The 21,697-nt window shown below is 38.4% G+C and overlaps 1 protein-coding gene across 5 annotated transcripts in view; it reads left to right on the forward strand.

The window, feature by feature from the left end:
- Positions 1-21,697, forward strand: part of ADCY8 (adenylate cyclase 8) — a 134,593-nt gene that overhangs the window by 80,264 nt on the left and 32,632 nt on the right. For 3 of the 5 annotated variants that reach the window (XM_080379580.1, XM_080379581.1, XM_080379583.1), the window contains exons 7-9: positions 2,155-2,425; positions 8,397-8,594; positions 15,198-15,298. In XM_080379580.1, the coding sequence (XP_080235706.1) occupies positions 2,155-2,425; positions 8,397-8,594; positions 15,198-15,298 (570 nt within the window). The remainder of the gene's footprint in view (positions 1-2,154; positions 2,426-8,396; positions 8,595-15,197; positions 15,299-21,697) is intronic. The other 2 variants (XM_080379582.1, XM_080379584.1) reach the window with 1 other exon arrangement.

Below are 21,697 nucleotides of genomic sequence, written 5' to 3' on the forward strand. Positions count from 1 at the left end.
AATAGGACAGGCTATACTTCTTTACTTCAATACTCAGGTACCCAATTTACTGTATTTGTATCAAATTAAAAAGACTTCTCTCCACTATCCATTTTAAGGATTTTTAAACAAGCTGTACAAAAGGTGAAACAATAAAATATATTTAATCTACCAACTATTTAGTAATACTTGGTCCATTTGAGGGTATTACATCAATAGCCAACTCCATGCTTTAGTTAAAGCTGTTATCATTTTCATTATAACATCCATATTTCAGAGTTTTATATTGCAGTCCTCCCAGATTATGTTAGTTGAAAGTCAGCACAAAGATTGTGAGCCTGGCAACGAATGTATCCCTCTCCTCTCCTCTCCTCTCCTCTCCTCTCCTCTCCTCTCCTCTCCTCTCCTCTCCTCTCCTCTCCTCTCCTCTCCTCTCCTCTCCTCTCCTCTCCTCTCCTCTCCTCTCCTCTCCTCTCCTCTCCTCTCCTCGCCTCGCCTCGCCTCGCCTCGCCTCTCCTCGCCTCGCCTCGCCTCGCCTCGCCTCGCCTCGCCTCGCCTCGCCTCGCCTCGCCTCTCCTCTCCCCTCCCCTCCACTCCCGTCCCCTCCCGTCCCCTCCCCTCCCCTACCGTCCCCTCCCATCCCCTGTCCCCTCTGTTCAATCTCTAATAGCTAGGAAACGCATTGTCTTTCTGAGCGGTCATATGCTCTGCTTTTAAAGTCCAGGCCAAAAGTTGCTTACATTTGTGAAACATTTTTACTGGTTTTTATTGTCTGTTTAACTGACATTTGACTACAGAAGATTACTAATCTCTGTAGCCATCATAATGTCATGACTTCGGACAGTGAAAGTTGTACAAAACCTATGTTGACTCAAGAGGGAAGCTGAGACAGGTGAAAAAATGGCTGAGATACAAATTTTTGACCTTTTCATTAGGTACTGATAATTAATACTCCACGTAGACCCAGTTTGTGCAAAATTCTGATACTTCTGAGCATTTCACACCACTTAAGGACAACCAGCACTTTATTTTCTTGCAATACATGCACATCATACATGCACTTAGAGCATTTTACTCCATCAGTATTTTTTTGCCATTTAAATCTATAGTGGCATCCTTTAATTCCAGAATAACATTCACAAGGGGCTTGCTAGGACCATTTCCTTCAGTGGAGATGAGCCATTTTGTGGTGCCTGATAAAAATGCCTCAGCATGTGCCATCAAGAACTGATCAATAATTTTATCTGACTGAATTTTAGGAATCGGTCTGTGAGTCTGACTTTCAGAAAGTGCTGTGCCATGCATCAGTTTGAAAAATGAGTGAGTTTTAATGGAGTCACTACATTTATTTGCTTGAATTAGATAACTGACTAATGAACATCTCTTACTGCATTTATGATAATGCATTGTAAAGTATAGCATGGATAACCATGTGGATGTATTTTAGAGATGTTTGAAATTTACCCTACATGTAGGAACTTAAAGATGTCTTAAAAATAGAAATAAGAAACACCCTCCAGGTTTGATTGGAAGACATCCAAAGCCGTATTATGCTTTTGCAAATTTGAGCTTTTTGTATGTCACCTCTTAAATTCAAGTTTACTTTTGGAAAAGGTTTTTGAACTCATCGCTTAGTCTTACCAGAAATTATCACCTCACTTGCGTTTTTATAGTTCCCTTGTTTCCCTAATTCACTTCAAATGCAATCAGACCGCTAATTTCAACTGTTTAAGCTATCTCAGGTAACTGAAGGAAATTAAAGAGCTTCACGTAAAATGCTGTAATGCATACCATATATTTTCCTCTTACCATATTTACCTGAAGTGGCAATTTCCATTCACTCCGAGTAGTATTTTACTCAGGAAGGTCTCCCATTAAACCATTACTGTGAGCAAAGGCATCAGGTATGAATATCATAATGTCTTTCCTGTGACAGTACTTTGTGCATTCATGAGATCCTATTGATGTGAACATGTCTTGAGAGTATTTCTCCCCAAATGAAGCTCATGTTTGTTGAATAAACGATTTCCTTTTCTTTATAGAAACTGTCATACACAGTCGAAAACTTTCTAATTATACATCATGTTAAAAATTATGCAAAGTTCATAAACTCCTTCTTACCTATGTACACTAAAGCACAATCAGTATTTTCTACTACTTATTTCACATATGCAGGAGAATTCACATCTCCAAAGCCACTCTGGACTGCCTGAACGGGGATTATAAAGTCGAAGAAGGGCATGGCAAAGAGCGTAATGAATTCTTGAGAAAACATAACATTGAGACTTATTTAATTAAACAACCTGAGGAGAGTCTGTTGACTTTGCCTGAAGACATTGTGAAAGAGGCTGTCAGTTCCTCCGACAGGAGGAACAGTGGAGCAACATTTACCGAAGGTTCCTGGAGCCCTGAACTTCCATTTGATAACATAGTGGGAAAACAGAACGTAAGTCAAACTTCCTTTAATGTCATCAAGTGTGAATGCCTGCTTGAGTGCGTTTCAATAATGGAAGCCTCAGAGGAGCAAAATTCATCTCTAACCTTTATTCTAACACATACTGTAACAGCAGAGGATTAAACAAATCATTTCAGGACAGAAATAAAACATGTATCCAAACTGGAGAAATGCCAGTGGACCAGAGATTTTGGAGTTATTTTCCAACTAAAATTAAATACTACAAGCTTAGTTTTAATTGAACCAGTCCATAAAGAAGTAAATTCAAAGTAAAGCTAATGTTTAGCTGGGACATTCTAGTCAGAGTTTGTACCTCCTTGCATAGATTCGCTGCACTGCCATCAAAGCGAAGGGATGAATGAACGGACATTTTGCCAGAGGCAAAAGCACCGTGTAGGTTATTGATATATGAAGGAAAGAAACAAGATCTACCTTAAAAAAAGCACCCTGTGAAAACAGTTTGTCCATTCTTCACTTTTTTTCTTTTTAAATAAAAAATATTAAAACCTCTGATTCTAAGATGTAATTAAGGTTCATGAGCAGGTGAGTTAGACTCTATGGTAACGAGCAGCTCAATAGAAAAATGAGATAATAACAACTGCTCCTGATCAGATCTTTTCCACAGGCACTGCACGGCTGATTGCTAGCACCCTGGGAACCAGCAATTCTTGTACAGTCATAAAAATTGCTTTGAGAAATCTGCTTGCTTAGAGGAATTAAAGATGGAAAGGTTAAAATGCCCTCAGACACCGCTCTTTTCACTGCATTTGAAAGATTGATGAGTCTTTATGAAACATTGTCACCTGGAGTTTTCTTCCATTTTTCTGAGGGATCTGTAATAACATGATATATCCTTTCTTCTGCTGCACATCTTTAGTCCTACTTGTCTGCACTGTCTGTTGAACCTCAAGCGCTGTTGTGTGGAGGTCTTGTTTTGTCAGCCGTCTTCTGCTTCTTACAATTCTGCTTAGAAGTGATAAACCTTCACAATCAATCAGCCCGTGGTGTCTTCGTCTCTTCAACCTGAACAGGAGCATGGCATAGTTCGCTGTTATATAAAACACCTGTTTTATATATGTTCTGTACATCTGTGTAGCTGCATGTACACTGCCTTTTAGTGTTCTCTGTATTTTGTTGACCTGTCTCTATATTCTCATTTCATTAGGAATAGAGGTGGGTGCATGCTGCTATGAATATCTTCTGATCTCTGTTTCTTCTTCTTTCCCTTCAAGACATTCCAGTTTCTGTAGTCAAAAAGATTATGTGGATTAGGCTATCATTTGTTGAACATTTTCTTAGCTAAGCTTGACCTTGATACTAACAATGAAGAGGAGTAAAATAAGGGACTAGTGTTTTTATTTGAATATTGAACAACTCCCACCCAATAAACTAGTAAAAATCCCATTGAAATCATTGAAATAGGCATAACTAAACAGTTGTTTTATAGTAGACTTTTGTTTTATGAGAATTAACAGTTCTTTTTTTAGAATTCTTTCTCACTGCTTTTTAAGATCTTGTTTTTGTGCTGAAATAACTATAATCTTATATTACACAGCTTTACAATAAGGTTTTTGGTGGAGACAAGTTTTTAAAAATCTGCTATTCCATGTGTGGCTTAATCACTATGTAATTTTCAATTTTAAAGTTGAGACAAGAGTCATTACTACTCCAAAAGTATTTCAGCTCAAAATTCAGCTGATAGGTTTAAATTATACCAGGATATAGTAGCTTTTTCTAGAATTGTGTCAGTCTTGGACAGAATAAGCATTTAATAACACTAATTATGCAGTCTAAAGGTCACTGGCAGCAGCAGAGGTTGAGAATCCAAATAGCAGCAACCCAACAATGAATTAATCCGTAATGGCATTTAAATGATTTCTTTACCCATTGTAAGTTACAACAAAATTTGAGCAACTCTGATCATGTGCCTTACTTTTAGCTATAATCATGTTAGGAAGAGTATGAATGGCAAAGGCTCAGGTGAGTTCTTTTGCCAGACTCACACATCACACATCACAGTCCATATTCTTTATCTCAAACTTATTTTCTATGGGCAGCCTAAGTCAGTGAATTGAAGATGTGTTGATATGAGTAAGGAACAGAACAACCACTCTTTACTTGTGTGATGTATGCCATCACAGACCTTAACAAAAGTGTAACAAGAAACGCTGTGTTTACAGCATGTTTAGCACCATGAGCCTTAGCTCTGACGGTGAGGTAAGCCAAGGATGCTAGGGCTTGCTCTCAAATTCAGACCATGCCCAATATGGATGGAGGTTTTTGTTATAGAAAGAAGTCTCTGGGCTGTTTTCCTAAAGCAAAGAGAGGTGGACAAAAGTTATTTTATGTTAAGAGAGTGGAGACCTCCTCCTCTAAAGTAAATTAATAGCTGATGAAGTTGAGCTTCTTCAGAGTGCCTTATGAAAGAAATAGCTGAAAGCATAACACAGTCACTGTGTGTGGTGCTGGAGGAACCTGATGTGCCTGTAACGATGTGAATTAGAAAAAAAAAACATATTAAAATGTCTGTGTCTTCTAGAAGCCTATTTTATTTGTGGCTGCAATGACTTAACAGTTATCATAAAAATTATACTTCAAGACTCCCAAGCCAGACAAGTACAAACAACAGGGTAAAATTCAGTTCAAAACCAAGGCACCTGCATTTGTGTATCTACCTAGGTGTCGATCTCTCACACAGCTCAGCTCCTAAGCGTAAGGATCTAGTGCTACTTGTAGTGCTCTAGCGTGCCTGAGACATGCATATGACAAGGGACTTATGAAAGACCTGTCATCATCTGGACTATCAGTTAGAAACCAGGTGAGAGACTGATGTCTCAGGGCTAAACACCCATGCCGAAACATGCTGAGTAACAGCTTGATTCAGCTTAACTGTGCCTGTGTATTGCCGCTGGAGATACTATAGCTAGCACACACCAGCTGGTCTCCACCACCATTCATGGAACCTATGGGGTTCCCGTAGGTGTTGTGCCATATCTCCTGGCTCCAGACTGCTGTCCAGAGTAACCTAGGGCATCTCAGCTGACCATTGCTGCATATGACTGGGCAACTGATACTATCCAGAGTGTATATTGCCAGTAATAGTTTAAACAAGCCCCTAGACACCTTAATTTAGGTGTCTTCCTCTTGAACCAAATCCTACCTGCATACTGACTCTTCAAACACGTGACCTTGTATTCCCCTATTTCCTTCTAAGACCTGGTGTTTACAGCATAAAAAAAAAAAAAATAATTTGAAGCCTTCCTAGGTGGCCTTTCTAGAAGACTTTATAAATGGCCCTGATTTAAAATTTTCCTTCTTGTTAGAGTTCAAGATGCTTGGACTTGTTGCATGAAAGCTTTCAGGAAGGAAGTAAAATCTAATCAAAGCTACCTTTTTTAAATCTCTGTGAAGTATCTAAAAGCTAGAATTTTATTATTTATTTGTTTTAATTCCTCCTAAATTCTTTTAGTCTCAGAGGCAAGTTTAGCTAGGCTTTTTTCCTAACAGAACCTTGTATGTGTTCTGTTATTGTCAGAATGAATGGTTATTGTCAGCGTAAGGAAAGTTCAAGTGCCCTATGTAGAATTCACAACTGTATCTTCCATACAGCTGTTCACAAAAATGAGGGTGAGGTAATTGGGAGAACCAATATTTCTTTACATTGGCACAACAGAGTCTTAAAAGATGTACAGCACAGGGGGGAATGCAGGCAAAATGTGGTTAGAACATATTCTTGAGACAATAATTTACATGATCTTTTTCATTGTTGTTACTAATTACAGGGAGGCAGTTTTCTTAAGTATGTGTATGGGTGTGAGGGAGAGAAGACTCCGTTAAACTCAAATATGAATTACCTTGTTATCCTGTGAAAACAAATGCAACTTCAGAGTCCATTTTTGCATTAGTACTAATGGCACCATTGCCATAGCAGTGATATTATGTCATGTCCATCTACCACAAACTGTAAACCACTTCATACATTCAGCAAGAAGACAATTTTTTCATATTAATTAATTTTTAAAATATAATTTGAAGCAAAATATAGTCCCTGGTTAGGATGAATTAAGATGATTCTCCCCATTTAAATGAAACACAATGCCCAGCTAAAACATTAGGGACCTTCTCCAGCCTCCCTTCCAGCGGAGATTTAGCAGTATGAACTAATTCTGAGGAATTAATGCACACAACAGCATCTGATGCGATCTCATCTTTTAACAGTGACTAAAGACCCACTTGTGTGATTTTGACCACCAAAATTTTTCTGCATATCTCAGTTTAAAAGAGAGGAATACCTCAACTAAAGTAGTGTCCTAGTGTGTAATAATGTAGTATTTATAAAGCTGACTCAATGGATTGTTTTCCTGGGATTTCACTTTAACCTTAAGAGTTTCCACCTTAACTCCAAGGCTAAGATGTAGATTCAGGCATATCTGAAACTTTAGTATGAGAACAGTTTTCCTGGTATTTTCTTTTCTCCAAATGTTCATGAAATTTATTTTCTAGAGAGAAGATGGGGAGAATTGAGCAGTGTGGTTTGCCAAACCTTCTCTGCTGATGTCTTTTTTCTACTAAAGCAAATGGGAGGATTCCTTTTCAGTTAAATAAAAGATTTTGATCCTGATATCCTTTTCTGCCTATATTTTGGGATTTAAGTTACTCATCAAAAAATGGAATATGAGAAAACAAAACACTATCCGTGACTACAGCATCTGTAAACTATATTTTAGGATTGTAAAGAAAATTGTCACTTGGGGTTTGATAGAAGGTACCTAGGACTCTCCCTGTGTTCTCGTGTGCTCTCTAAGATTCATTAGAATGTAATTGATGACTGTGGTTTGGATATGAACAAGGGAGACCTCCCTATATAATTTGCTGTATATAATCCCACGATAAGAAAGAGCTGACTTTCCAGAGAAAAAAAGTAAAAATCTATCCCAAATTCCTGTTTCCAACATTGCCCAGTAGGAGATATAGCAGAAGATCTTTCCAGCAAGGACCTATGGGATACCTTTTCTCTGCAGAAGTTTATAACTTGTCCATAATAATTCTGCAGTGTCTTATGCAATTATGTATGAAGGTTTATATCCTTTCCATTCATTAACATTTCTTAACCCTTGGGAATATCACAGGTAGTAGAGTTGATTTTCCCTTTCAAGTGGGAAAGTGCTGCTTCACTGTGGTTTGTTGTGAAATGATACCATGAAACTGGACTGAGTATTCTTTTTATGACAGTAAAGTCTACCTCTTCCCTGAAAGTGAAGCACCCTTTGTACTATCTCTGCTAGCCTTCCTTTGCAAAGCTGTGCAAAAGTACTTTCTTTTTCTTTTGATTAATCAATGAAATACCAAAGGAACAATGCATTTGAGACAACATTTAAAATAATAATATGAATTACAGTTAAATTAAGTCGTATAGCCTAACTGTAATCTAGATTGGCTGAAATATATCAGTAGTGAAGAAGAATATATTATCTGAAAATCCATGCTGAAGTAAACAGAAACGTCACCTTCTTCACTCCTGCCAAACTGATCTGTTCCTTAACTACACACATCCAGTAACTTTAAGATCAAGAAAAACATCATTACCTCTCTTTTCTGTACCTTGCATTCTTAGTTGTTAAAACACAGCACTGAGTTAGATACCCTGCTGTGATTTTGGTGTGTACTCCCCTCATGCATGCTCTAATAATTAATTAGCAGAATCTGGAAAGGGGAATACAGTCCTAGTGTTCAGTGCAGGAGCAAAACTCCTAGTCTGTACAAAAAAGAGCGTTAAAGTACTCCCCTTAACGTACTGTATGTGTTTAGTGGAACAGACTTATTATTTTACACTTCTATAGATTTCATTGAATGAATTGCATGGGATGCTGTAATGGTTTGCAATGCAACATGATCTAAAACATTGCATTTTTAACCCAAGGGGACCAGCAGGTTTATTCTGTTTGCATGTGCTTTCCCCTAGACTCTGGCTGCCCTAACAAGAAATTCAATAAATCTGCTTCCAAACCATCTTGCACAAGCTTTGCATGTCCAGTCTGGGCCTGAGGAAATTAACAAGCGAATAGAGCACACCATCGACTTACGGAGTGGCGATAAATTGAGAAGAGAGCATATCAAGCCTTTTTCACTGATGTTTAAAGACTCCAGCCTGGAGCATAAGGTAGCTGGGTCTTGGTAGCCGCATTATTCACAACTCAAATTGTAATAAATGTCCACTGAAGTAGAGAAGCTGTAGGTTCTAGCTTGCATTGTTTGTTTTCTTGTTTTGTTTTTAATTTTGTTTCAGTTTTCAGAAGTTGGGACTGAGCTAGAGGTCATAATAGACAGTGTCATGATGCTGGTGTTATAATGCTGCAATGATTATATTTTCATTGTTGGAAAATGCCTACACTGAGCAAACTCTGCCTCTGAAAACAACAGCCGTTTGCTGGGTTTCACTTTCTGTCAAGTACAAGCAGTTTTCCATCAGATGACAGGTTGCTTTGACACAAATGGTGATTGAGCTTATTAATAAACTGACACTTTATTCAAAACATATATCTATATTTATATAGATATGTTTCTTTCATTTAGTCAAGGATCCATCTGATGTCCTTCAGGCAGCTGCTATGTTTATTTTAAGTCAAAACGAACTTGTCAACTCTTTGTTTTAAACATCCTTTTTTTAACATCTGCTTCTAAGAGGTAAATACTGTTCCTGTCTTTGCTGCTTCTCAACAGCAATATGGTCTCACTAATTTCTATTTCAGTCTACATCCAGACATAAGTTATAAGTTAAAAAGATAAGTCAATGGGAGGATTTTCCTTGCACACTGCTGACATGGGGCGAGGTTGCACAGATCTCAAATGATTTAATTGACCTGTATGCTATTACAATGCAGCAACAGCAGGTCTGCAATAGAAAGAAAAGTAATGAGGATCTGGACAGATGAAGGCCCACCTCTCTATCATCACTTAAACCTCCACTGGAAAACAGACTTTTTTACTTGAGTTATGGGAGACCAGTCCTCAGGTGGTTTCAGTGGTGAGAGCTTGATGAAAACCACTGGGAAAGAAATATTCTGCTTGAAGTAGATTTAAGCCCTTATTTCACAAGCAGTCCTGTAGGAGGATAAAGAAAGGTTCATTTAAAAAAAAAAAAAAAAAAAAAAGAGGATTCAATTTCCCCATGAGGATATTTATAACACTGAGAAACAAGGTAGAATCCCCAAAGCTGAATTAGCCATTATTGCTGCAACAGAATATACAAAGATAGTACTCTCAGTGCAGTCAACATGCAAAGCTGATGGGGACACGGAGGAAGTGAAATCCAAGAATTTTGGGTTCCTGTATGTTACCATCTAAAGCCCCAAAAGTCATGAGTAATCTTTAATCGTTTCAAGTCACAAGGTCAAAAGATAAGGTGAAAGAGTCTAGACAAGATAGCATATAGCCTAGAAGGTGGGGGATGGTATGTTAGAATTTTTTTGTGCAAAAGAGGAAACAGTCTGGTCACAAACAGCTTGCTGAATGTAGCCTTACATTATTATCTAATAAAAATTAGGCCTGACCATGGGCTGGAGTAAAGGGACACTCCCCAGAATCAGGTCCTATATTCAGAATATAAACTTTCTTGTAATTTTAGATTTCACAGGTAGCAGCCACAAAGAAAAATGTATGTGTAAAGTGTAGCATTTCATTTAAATGCAGTTTGAGGAGGTGGAAAAAAAAAGAATCATGCTCTAAACCGTCACATCACATAGGTCGGATTTTAAATATTAATAAAGTCTTTAATTGCATCTGGATGACAAACAGTCTATTTAAAAGTCAGTATGTTTAGCAACTTTGATACATTTTCTTCTCAGTGTGACATTTCCAATGGAAAACTGTGCTGCAGTTTTTGGAAAGTGGTGTTGTCATCCAGTATTTCCTTAGCTGTTAGTCCCAATAGAAACACAAAATCCTTTCAGTAGACTGAATCTCTCTTCTGTCCTCTAAACTGAGCTAGTTTTTAGCATTGTGGTGGTAAAGTTCTAAAACTATCAACACTGCTTTATTTGCTTCAGTTCATCCACCTCTAACAGTTGGACAGTTGCTGGCCAGCAACTTCCTTGCTTGTGTTCAATGCACTGGGACGCAAAGAGATGATGTGGATTAAGGAAAGATGAATCACAGTGTCCTCTTCATTATAGGCAGGGGCAGTGTCTTGTGGGACAACATGGGAAATGTCCCTTCCCTCCTTATTTGTTTGTACAGTAATTACAGGTTTGTCCCAATAGCTTTAGTTGTAAACCATAGTCTACAGGCAGTCATGAAAAAAATCATGTGTGAATTGCTTTCTTAGAGAAAGTACCTATTTCCTCCATGTTATATTAGTCTCACTTTCTCCCTTCTTCCTGCCCATTCAGGAAACAAAACAAAAAAACCCTCAGATTTAAATTGGAGTCTCACAAAGCTATTTCACCAGCCTTTTCCCTCTGCTCTCCCCACCCCTAACCTTTCAGTTTGAAATTATGTTTTCTTCTAGCCATTAACATTTTGCAACTGCTTACATGACCTTCTACATCAGCATCTAGAGCTGCTCCCTGCAGCGCTGCTGAGTAAGTGGGCAGTATGTGTCTACGGGTCTCCCATCTCACGTGGCCGTTTCCATTCGCTGCCACTCACCTTCTGGCCAGCACAGTGGCAGCTTCAGGTCAGAGGTGGCTCTGAAGTACAGTAACTTCTCCGATGCAAAATCTTGTGCCCTCGCATTTCACCATCACTTTTTCAGGCAGCGCTGGCATCTGCCTAATATTTATTTCTTTGATCTGTAAGTACATCTTGTCCCAGCCTTTACAGTTATTCAGCAGGCAGAACAACCAGTACCCATAGCTGAGATCCCGATCAAGATGTGTTACTTCCACCTTGTTCAGTGAGAATTGTGTTAATGCTCTGTACCCCAAAGCACAAGGCAGTGAGTAACCGCATGAACAATAATCCCTATTTCTTCTTCCTCCTGCATTAGCAACAGGACTAGCATGCTGTGGCATGATAAATCTTTTGGGGTTGCTTGAATAGATCTGAAATGTGGGTAGGTTTGGGTTTTTCCCTTTGTAAAACAATTGCAGGCAGCAGATTTATGCTAGCAATGGAAGTGCTGTTTTGCTTCCTTTAAGGTTTCAAAAAGTAAAATAAATAAATAAATAATTCTGTAATCAGCATACCTAAAACGAGCAGGGTATCTTGCACGGGTCCTTGTTTACAGCGGTTTAAATGATTAGCATATCCAGCAGTTTAAGGCATTGGTAAATCTTCCCACTCCTCTCATCTCATTGCTCGATGTCCTTTTCATTGATAGAACACATGTAGATTCCACAGCAAGTAGTAGCAGTTGCATTAGCAAACGGGGTTTCTCACTGAGGCAGTTATGTATATTTCTATATGAGCTTTGTAATACTTCATTTTAGAGGAATTGTACAGGATCCCCACCTGGTATATTTTATGGGTTCTTTAGCCAAATGAACTTGTCATTATTAACCTGTACTTCACTCATTAGCACTTGATATCTCATTTAGAGACTAATTCACTATCAATTTTGCTAGAGGTCATTTTCACAAATAGGCAGATAGAGCAAAAGAGTCATCACAGTAGAGTGCTTCTAATGGTAGCATGAAAATACACTAAGGGTTTCCAAATATGTAATAGCTTATAAGGAAAATCTGGTACTACTTTAGATTATTTTCAATAATTGAAAGATATCAGCATGATGCTCTAGCTTATTAGCAGTGACTTGGAAATACAGGATAAAGCATTGTAACAGGGCAGGGAATTTTACATGCTGGTAGGGGGTCTGTTAAGGAAAATTTCCAATGTAACTATTTGCATAAATATATTTTAACTCTTCCTACATATTTGTATTGGGATTATAAATCAGATTTGGCTTAGAGGTGAAGTGTCTACACATTTTCTTTGAGGTAAGCATACTGAAAATATCGAAAAGGCTTTGAATTTCACAGTACTGGCTTTCTTAGGTCAAAATGTTACCCCTAAATATCTGAGTTTCTCTGTTTCAGAATTTCTGATGAGTGAAATAAATAGAAATTAAATGAGTAGGAAATAAATTTTGCCCTTCCTGCATGCTGTATCTGTATAGACTTATGCTTCACCTCTTTCCTTTAACCCAGAAACTTCCAGTGGCAGGGTCTGCAAGAAACACTGGGCAAACCCTGTGCCTGTTTAACACCTTCCTTTCTGTCATTGGTCAACAACTAGATCTATGTCTGCCCTTTGGTCTTCTCAGGAGTTCATCCACCTCTTCTCCTGTCTTGGGCTTCCTGATACATCTCCTGTCCCTCCCCTGTACTGCAGAAGTTTTCCAGTGGCACAAACACCATTGCTGCGAAGAAGAAAAATACATGGTCTCCCTTTTCATCCACGAGGTCTTATGCGAGTCAAAGAGCAGCAGTGAGGATAAGACCTAAACCCTTCCTTCACAGCATGCAAACACTTTCTCTAGACGCACATGTAAGCCTGTTGTATCACCAGCACGCCCCTTTCCAAGAGCCCCGGGGAAGGAGTGGAGAGCTGGGGAACCAGCAGCATTACCTGGCAGAGGAAACCTGGCCTTTCTCACACAAGCTCAGTTTCAGCTAGCTGGCTGGGCTAGCCAGTACAGAAACAGTTCCTCCCGTCCCCGTCCCCAAACAGCACAGGCAAATACCTCAAGCCCCATGAGAAGTAGGGTGAGCCTTTGCTGCACCATGAGCAAGTCACACCAGTGCAGATAGGTCTGTGGGACGGCGCAGCTAAGGCTTCATTGCAGAATAGGTGGCATCATGGTTCTTCTTACCACTCTGCGTGGCTCTAGCTGGCTACATGCCTCCCCATACTTATGGAAGTGACTTGAAGTTTAGCCTATCCTTCATTTACTTCTCCAGGTCATTAAGGGGCAAACAGCTACATAAGTGCTACTTTTTTTCATTGGTGTTTGTGCTGCCTCAGGGATGTTAACAATTTCTCATTACAACATCATTACTGATTAGGCCACAGCATTCATCCTTTTGACATAATGCTCAACACAGCAGGCAATTCCACGTTTGTGTTTCATTCAATTAGTTTGCTATAATTTCCCAAAGGAACAGTTGGGATTTCATGTTATGTTTTAAGGAATGTACCTTTCTTTTTCCCTTTGGTTCTTTTTGTGCTGCAACCGAAAAAAAAAGCCCTGGTCCATTATTTAAGTGGACTGATGTGCTTCTGTTTTCTTGCACATGAAACCAGGGTCAGTGACTGCTTCCAGCAGCAAAATGGAGTTGCCTGTGAGTATTATCAAAAATTATGTCGAAGTGATACTGCCAACAGACACAGGGCATAATCGCAGCAGAGGAATAGTCAAAATGAGGGGTGCCAACAAATAAACCCCCTCTCCTACTCTTAACAAAGGGGAGCAGTAAAGACAGAAGCCTTTTTCCCATTTCAGGAGCTTGAGACTATTTTGACCAGATGTTTATAGCTGAGATGAAGTCCCTACCAAAAGTCCACACAGGAAACATATTCTAAGTCTAGGTAGGATCTTCCTTCCAGAGCAGATTAGCTATAACATCCAGTTTATAGCTAAACTCTCTCAATATATGTTCCTGATAAATTTCTTCATTGGTTTTAATTTTTCTCAATTATAATGCTCTCTAGGCATTTATAACTGCAGTTTGCCTTATTTCCAAATTGCTGGAGAAAGATTCTGATATCTGATATCTCTTTGACTCTGTTTTCATTTTGTTCTGCACATGTAACACTTAGCTCCTTCAAAATGGCAAGAGATTAAATAGAATTTAGTTATTGTTCAAAGGAGGAAAAATTAGTGGGGCAGACATCTGTGGGATTTTTTATTACGTGAAGAAAATTTAGTGGCATCAGGGTTGGGTAAAGAGATTTACAAAAATATGTCTATGGACCAGTCTTCATTTGCTGTAAAGAATTGGAGTTTAACTGAATTAGCAATGATAAATACCAGCTGAGGACTTGGGTAAAGTTTCCACATTAACTGATCCACCATGATTCACCAATGTATCTCTTACTCCTTTTCTTGGTAACTCCCATAAAAGGGGAACCATCATTTTCAGTGTTTTGGTGTCCTGGAGAACAATACTTTTGCAATAAACCATAATAACAATAATCCACCTCAAATGGTCTTTTATGTAATAATACATTCATTTTCTACTTGGAGAATGGCCGTATTGCCACATTTCTGCACAGCTTCTGGATAACTTAGGATACACAGGTCATGACCCACATCTCAAATAGTCACAGAATGTCACAAACTACGTACTTTTCTTAAAAAAAACTAAAAAAGAAAACCAGACCGGTGTCAGTTTGCCAAGCATGGAGACACCTCCATGATGTCATGCATGCAGTTGCAGCTGACTTCAGTGTTTATCTTCAGGTGAGGAAAACCACAGCATTTTAAGTATTGTATTAAGCTATTAAGTATTTAGTAGTCTGCTCAGCAGCACAAGCCCCTAGTATCTAACTGAGGATTTTTAAAGCAAATAATTTTGATAAAGAAGCAACCAAGTAAAACAATTTTGTATTGCAAATTAAAGAGCTTTGCTGTCTTGGATAAAGTATTTTACCAGCTTATTAATGATTTTTTTGTTGTGCTTCATATTTAAAAACAAATACAGGTTTGTTGATTTATTATCTCTTCCTGCTAATTTTCCTATATGCATCAGTCTTTATGAAACTACTGCATGGGTTACCAGCTAATTTACTCTTCTGTGTGTGTGTTTGTGTTTTTTTATTCTAGTATTCCCAAATGAGGGATGAAGTATTCAAATCAAACTTGGTGTGTGCATTTATTGTTCTTGTATTTATCACCGCTATCCAAAGCTTACTTCCTTCTTCCAGGTAAATACAGAAATATATCTCTATATATCTGAAGGCGCTCTTAGGGAAACAGGAGGATAACATGTCTAGGATTGACATGGAATGAACCAAAATAATTCTTCTTGGTCCCCAAAAGTGTTCAGAATTATTTTTTTCATTTTTTCCCCTAATATTAACTACTTTTGTACCACATTATCTGCAGCTACATGTTTCATGTGAGGTGGCAGCACCTACTGACATTATGTTGTTATGTTTTTAAGCAGAAGCCCCGCTGAGTTAAGTGGGAACTTTGGGTTACAAAAGTTTGTAATGATACAGCCTGTTGCTTACAGTGTTGAAGTAAAACATGATCCATACTTGTAACAGTGCCTCTTTGCTACATGACTGGTAACCACCTTGGGAATCAGTGATTGTTTTTGTTTTGGTTCTTACATGCTACATAAGAAAATCGTACTGTTGTGTTTTGTTGCTGATGATAAGTTTTACCAAGATGGGGAAAGCAATCTTGTGCCACTAAAGAAGAAGCAAGGAGGTGATGTGATAGATCTTTTCTCAACAACAGCTTCCTATCAAGGTGATGAAAAGGTGATGTAGCTGAGACTTCTGTGTCTACTTGTTTCACACAACGAAACCCATCAATTGGCATTTTTGTCTACTAATAGTGAGAACACAAGAGTGTTTGCAAGATCTAAGGTCATGTTTGTAGCATCATACCAGAGCCAGCAGGACATGACTGCCTCTAAAACACGCCTCTGGTCCCACTTGGCCTTTGGCAGAGCAAATGCTAAAGTGGAAACGCCCAGATTAACGTAATTCTCATGTGGTTTCTAACACTCAGGGGAACCTTACCTTATGGCTGCCTGTAGAATGACCTTGAAAATACATACATATATATATATATATAAATAATAAGACATTCATTATGTTACAGTAATGCAGCAGTATTTCTTGGATCATTTCTGGAAGACCTGATTCACCATGCTTATGTCTAATAATACCAAAATGGTGGTTAGATGCAGGCAGGCAACTGCCCTGTGCAGCTGTGGTGTCCCATGGATTTTGTAGTTCTCAGCTGGGAAAGTACCCAGAGTAGTACCAGACCTTTTGCTGTTCTTTACGTGCTGTATTGCTCTAATACCAGTAAGTTTGTTTGCTTTTTTAAAGTTCTTCTCCCAATACACATTGGGATTATATACTGGCAGCTGTTATTTTTATTTTTTTCTCAGTATGTACAAGAAGATTTATGGCTCTTCCTAATAGAACCTGTTGTCTAAAAAGATTTCTGCTGCTATATCAATCACTGCTATAACAGGAAAAAAAAACGACTTTTTTTCTATCTGCACAGATTCATTTCTGTTAATTCTCATGAGGGTGTCTACTGCCATTGGAATTAAGGAGAAAGAGTCACGTAACCACACTGCCTGCAGCCATCTCCCTTCCTGTTTTCCTATCTGGCACAGCAGTCTTGTGTTCCCCTGCATTTCAGAAATCCTTTGTAGATCATTTTGTCATTGAATGTTAAAAAGGTTGTAAATATAAATAGGTTCAAGTAAGGAGTAGATAAATTCTGACAAGATAAAATCAGCAGAGGATTTTAAACAGAAGTGTGAAGCCTTGGCCTCAAGAACGCCCTTAAAGGTTCATTGCTGGAACCTGGGGAGATATTTAAGGAAAGGATATATACCGCTACCCCTTTTGTAAGAGAAGATTTGGAGCCACATGGGTGCGTTATGGCAGTTGTTATGTCCTGTCAGGAGCTGAAGATCACTGTCAAGATTTAAGAAGGCAAATTTTGGTCTTTGTTTTTCAGGTTCTGATACTCTGCTTCAAAAAATGTGTTTCAGTCTTAAAAAAGCATGCCTGTTAAATGAGAGGAGGTCAACAGATGACTAACCCTGAAATAACAGGATGAGGGGTTTTAAGTGAGAAGGTTTCAATATGCTTAAGCATATTGAACGAGGAATTAATCTGGAATTTCAAATTTCCTTAGTTCCAGTTCTAAAAACAATCCGAGGTATGAGCACATGAACAATCCAACACAAAGTTAGGTAGGATTTGGATTCAGAAAGTCTTGGAGATAAGTGCATGCTCATCTCCTATAACCTCAGGCAGGTATCAGAGAAGTAAACTACCACAGTGGAAAAGCATGCACATAGTTTTTGTGGAACAACTAACAAACTGTAATTCACAGTCCTTATGGTAACTCACCCATTTTCTGACAAGTCAGTTTGAGCGTCTTCCAATAAATTCTTCAGAGCTCTGTTGAACAAGTATGGAATTATGTATTTGCTTAAGTACATGTCTGAGTATTTTTCTGAGCTGAGCCTTTTGGGGATTTCTGGAACTCAGGTGAAAGAAAACTATTTAAATCATCACAAAACATACCTTACTAAGGACCTTCAGGGAGTTTCTCAGATAGATTGCCTTAGTCTGTGTGTTAAAGAAAGGAATTCTCTTTCTGTTGCTGCTTCTACTGTGTATGGAAGTTTCAGAATTTTATCTCAGTTTATATCTGTCTCCTGCAGGATAAATATTTGATCCATTCATACTTTTCCCTGACAGTGCAGGCACATCACTGAGTTTAAAAGTCTTTGCAATAGTTTTCATTCTTTGAACTATTGAGTTGAGGAAATTACTCTAAGTGACATAAATTAATGCCATATTTCTGCTGTAATTACCCTCTATGAAGCCATTACATTACATTGACAACCTTGCAGTGATTCATCTTCTCCAACTGAGAGGCCTAGGAGTTTGATTCATTTCCTGCAATGAACTTTCTATATGCCCACGTGGGCAGTAGATCATACTAGAGTCGCCTGCTGAACTACTGTTATTTCTGTCAGGTTTTCACTGGGTTATTCTTGTGAGGCGAGAAAACTCAAATGAACTTGTTGTTCATTTAAACATCTGCATCTTCTGTTTTTTATGAGTTTTCCTTCTGGCTCAACTCTTGAATTGTGACTGTACACAAGGAAGAGGGAAGGCAAAAGCTCCATTTCAAACATCATCAGATCTTGACAGTAAGGGAAACACTAGAAAGAAAAGCATTTGGTTTTAAATCTCTTCTTGAATGAAGAGGGGAACCAACCCCGGTGTCCTAGTTCTGGGAGAAGTTTATGGACAGAAAAGTATTATGGCTATTTGTCCTTATTCCTCTAACCTTGGCTTTGTTGTCTGCTTACTTGATCCTAGCATCATGCTGCCAACATGAGCTTAGTACAGATACTGGATTTAACCTCTAGGAGGTCATAGGTGTGCAGACTTCAGTTTTGGCTTTATCTCAACTGTTGAACACATCAATGTTCAACCAAACGCCTAAAGCAGAAGAATTGTGTTGCCTATGTATTTATTATGAACAAATACAAAGCTGTGGTTTCTCGGGCACCTAAGCACATTGTGCAGCATTTTGGATTGATATCCCAGTCTTAAGTCCCTAGATGCTCCTATTATAGTACCTTAATTCAATAGCACTGGGTCTTACATGTAGAGTTTGGCAGTCCAAAGTAAGAACTCATGTTTAGTGTTCTCAGGTCTGACCTCTTAAGGCATGACCCTAATCTTTTTGAAAGCCTTAATTTAGTTTCATTTAGAGCTGGGTCAGGCTAGGTCTACAGTATTGGTAGGCTGTATCTGCATATATAAACTGTCTATAGATATCTGAGATATAGCTAGAAACTATCAGATCCAAAGAGGGACTCAAGTCATTTGGCTTTGGAAAGCAAGAAAGCTATTACAGAATGCTGTTGTAGTCTGGTTAAACTGAAGGAAAGTCTCACCTAACTATGTATCAGTGTCTATAATGGGTTCAAAGTATAGCCACTGAAGAACAGGTCAGTCAGAAGATCTCCAGGGGCCTCCAATCTGAATAAATCTAAGACATTGCTGTGCAGTGAGATAATTTGTATCCTAAACTACACAGGTCTCTTAATGAGCTTTCTTGACTCCCTTGACTAGTTCTCAATGAACATCTTGTCCAGCTTCTCCCTGGCTTTATTGACAGTGTTTCCCTTGGCTTTCTGTATATTTTCACAAACACAAGCTGCTCTCAAGACATTGTTGCGTTGTGTCTCTACTTGGTAGCTGTGGGACTTGCAGCAAGTCCTGAGACTTCCCACAAAGCCTTCAGCTGCACAGGATGAGATCTGCGGCTCCTGCTCCAATCTTTGTTTCTTCATTATTTGCTCTTCCCTTCATAATGCAGTTTGTTTTTCCTGGCTGCATTGTTACTTCTTTCAAAAGCAAGCTTTTGTGGGTGAGCTTGCTGGAAAGGATGGGACTTTTTGGTGAAAAAAGTGTGTCCTGTATTCAACTCACACACAAAACTCTGACAAATTGTGTTGGAGTGAAATGTTGACCTAAGTGTGAGATAACATTTCATAGCTATGGTACATTATCAGAAAAGCGTCAAAGCTAATATTACCACATGGAAGCTCTCAAGGGAAGCTAATGTGTAATTCATCTTATTCCAGTTCATTAGGGAACAGAACTTCCAGTTTGATATTTTCCACATTGTATTTCTAATATAATTTGGTACTACCCAAAGACATCTTATGCATATACATCTTAAAAATATATATCCTCAGATACATTCCAAAAGAAAAAAAATCTCTGTGAACTACAGTCTTGCTTTCTGTTTGTCGTCTGTTTAACCCATTTTCTTTTCTGGACTCCTGTACTGCAAGTCATATAATTTTGAGGTTCTGAGAGCAGGAGCTGCACGTATAAGCCACAGGTGCATTACTATAAATTATTCTGAGGCGTGCATGCTGTTTTCAAAAACTTATGCCTTGATCATACTTCTGTGTTAGCTTGATTAATATTAGTAGATTATAGAGAAGAAACTTATTCTGTCCTGATACATTCAAGGAGTCATTGTCCCAGCAAGTCTGTTTGGATGATCAGAAAGGAATAATATTTATGCAAATATTGTTTGAAAACTACATCAGATTTAATATGTATGAATCTTTATCATGACAGCTGAATTAGAGCATTAAAAATCAAAACATTCTGGTAAAAGGTAATATTTAAAATTAAGAAGGCTAAAGCATACAGGAGTACAGTTCTGCACTTAAATCTCTTTCACTTTGACACCTGTACCTCATGTTATTTATGTCTTTTCCCTCAACATGAACAACATTTCCGCATGTATACTCTGACTTCTGCCTACTCTTTTCCAAAAGAACATTTCCCTGTGAACATAAACATTTTATTTTATCCTGTTTTCTCAAGATATTTTCTACAAACATCAGTACTGTGAGGAAGACATACTCAAAAGTTTTCACAAAAACTGCCCAGTGCATCTTTGGTGATCCCCTGGTGCAAATATTTTGGACTCCATCCATCAGCTGCAAATACGGCCAGAGCTAAGAAATGCCAGTTCCAGCACAGACTGTTTCTCAAGCTTGTCCTCCTATGTCCATGTATCCTCACCTGTTGTTATCTCAGTGTAGTTTCCTCTTCTGACTGCCTATATACCTATTAGCTTATGGTGAAGCTTTCTAGAGCAAAAGGTTTAGTGAATTTAATGGGCTCAAACCACAGATTTGGATTCAGATTTGTATAAATTTAGGATTTTCTTTCCTAACACCAAATCTGGATAGTCTGAAATTGAGGAGAATTTCAGGTAGGTAGGGATACAGTCCATTCAGATTCAGGGAGCTGATCTGGCTGAACTACTGAAAAACAAGGAAAGAAAAGATATGTCGATATTTTCACTTCTATTCCTATCTTAAATCCTTAAATTTGTCTTCCTGTAGGGCACAAGTATACAAATAGCGTTGCACCCTGCCCACAGAGAAGAGGGTTAGGTGATATGTAGCAAAATATGAAAGTTCATATTTTCAATAAGACAAAACATATGTTTACAGAAGGCTTAGTGAGCCGAGTACAGCTTACCTACATTCATGCGCCTGAAAGTGCAGAAGTATCCCTGGAGCACCCTGATAGTCCACTTCAAAGGTGGTTTGTTTTTTTTTTAATGTGAGACATGATTAAATCACTGTAGTATGCTGGCACATACACAACTAAGTTACTAGAAATTTTAACTACTTAATTCAAAGCCTCAGGTTTAATCATTCTCCTTATAACAAAAAGGCAAGGGAAAGCAGAGTGAATATGGGAGATGTTTGCAGGAGCAGTGGAGTTAGTTACTTCTGGTTTGAGTGGGTTTGATCATTGGGAAAAGAGACATAGAAAGACAATGACTGGCACAAATGGGAACAAAAAAATCTTGACTTGTGAAGGGCTGAGTGCTTTCTTCTCAGTGAAGTAAAACAATTTACTGCATTTCCCAACCCTGTGGGTTACTTGATTGACTTCAGGTCCCAATTTTAAGCAAGAGAAAGGAATAAATTTAGAAAAAGATCATGAAAATTGGACTAGAATAAATTACAGGTTTGAATGGTTTGTTTAAAGGAATTG

This window comes from Falco punctatus (assembly GCF_963210335.1).
Source record: "Falco punctatus genome assembly, chromosome: 3".
Taxonomy (NCBI): domain Eukaryota; kingdom Metazoa; phylum Chordata; class Aves; order Falconiformes; family Falconidae; genus Falco; species Falco punctatus.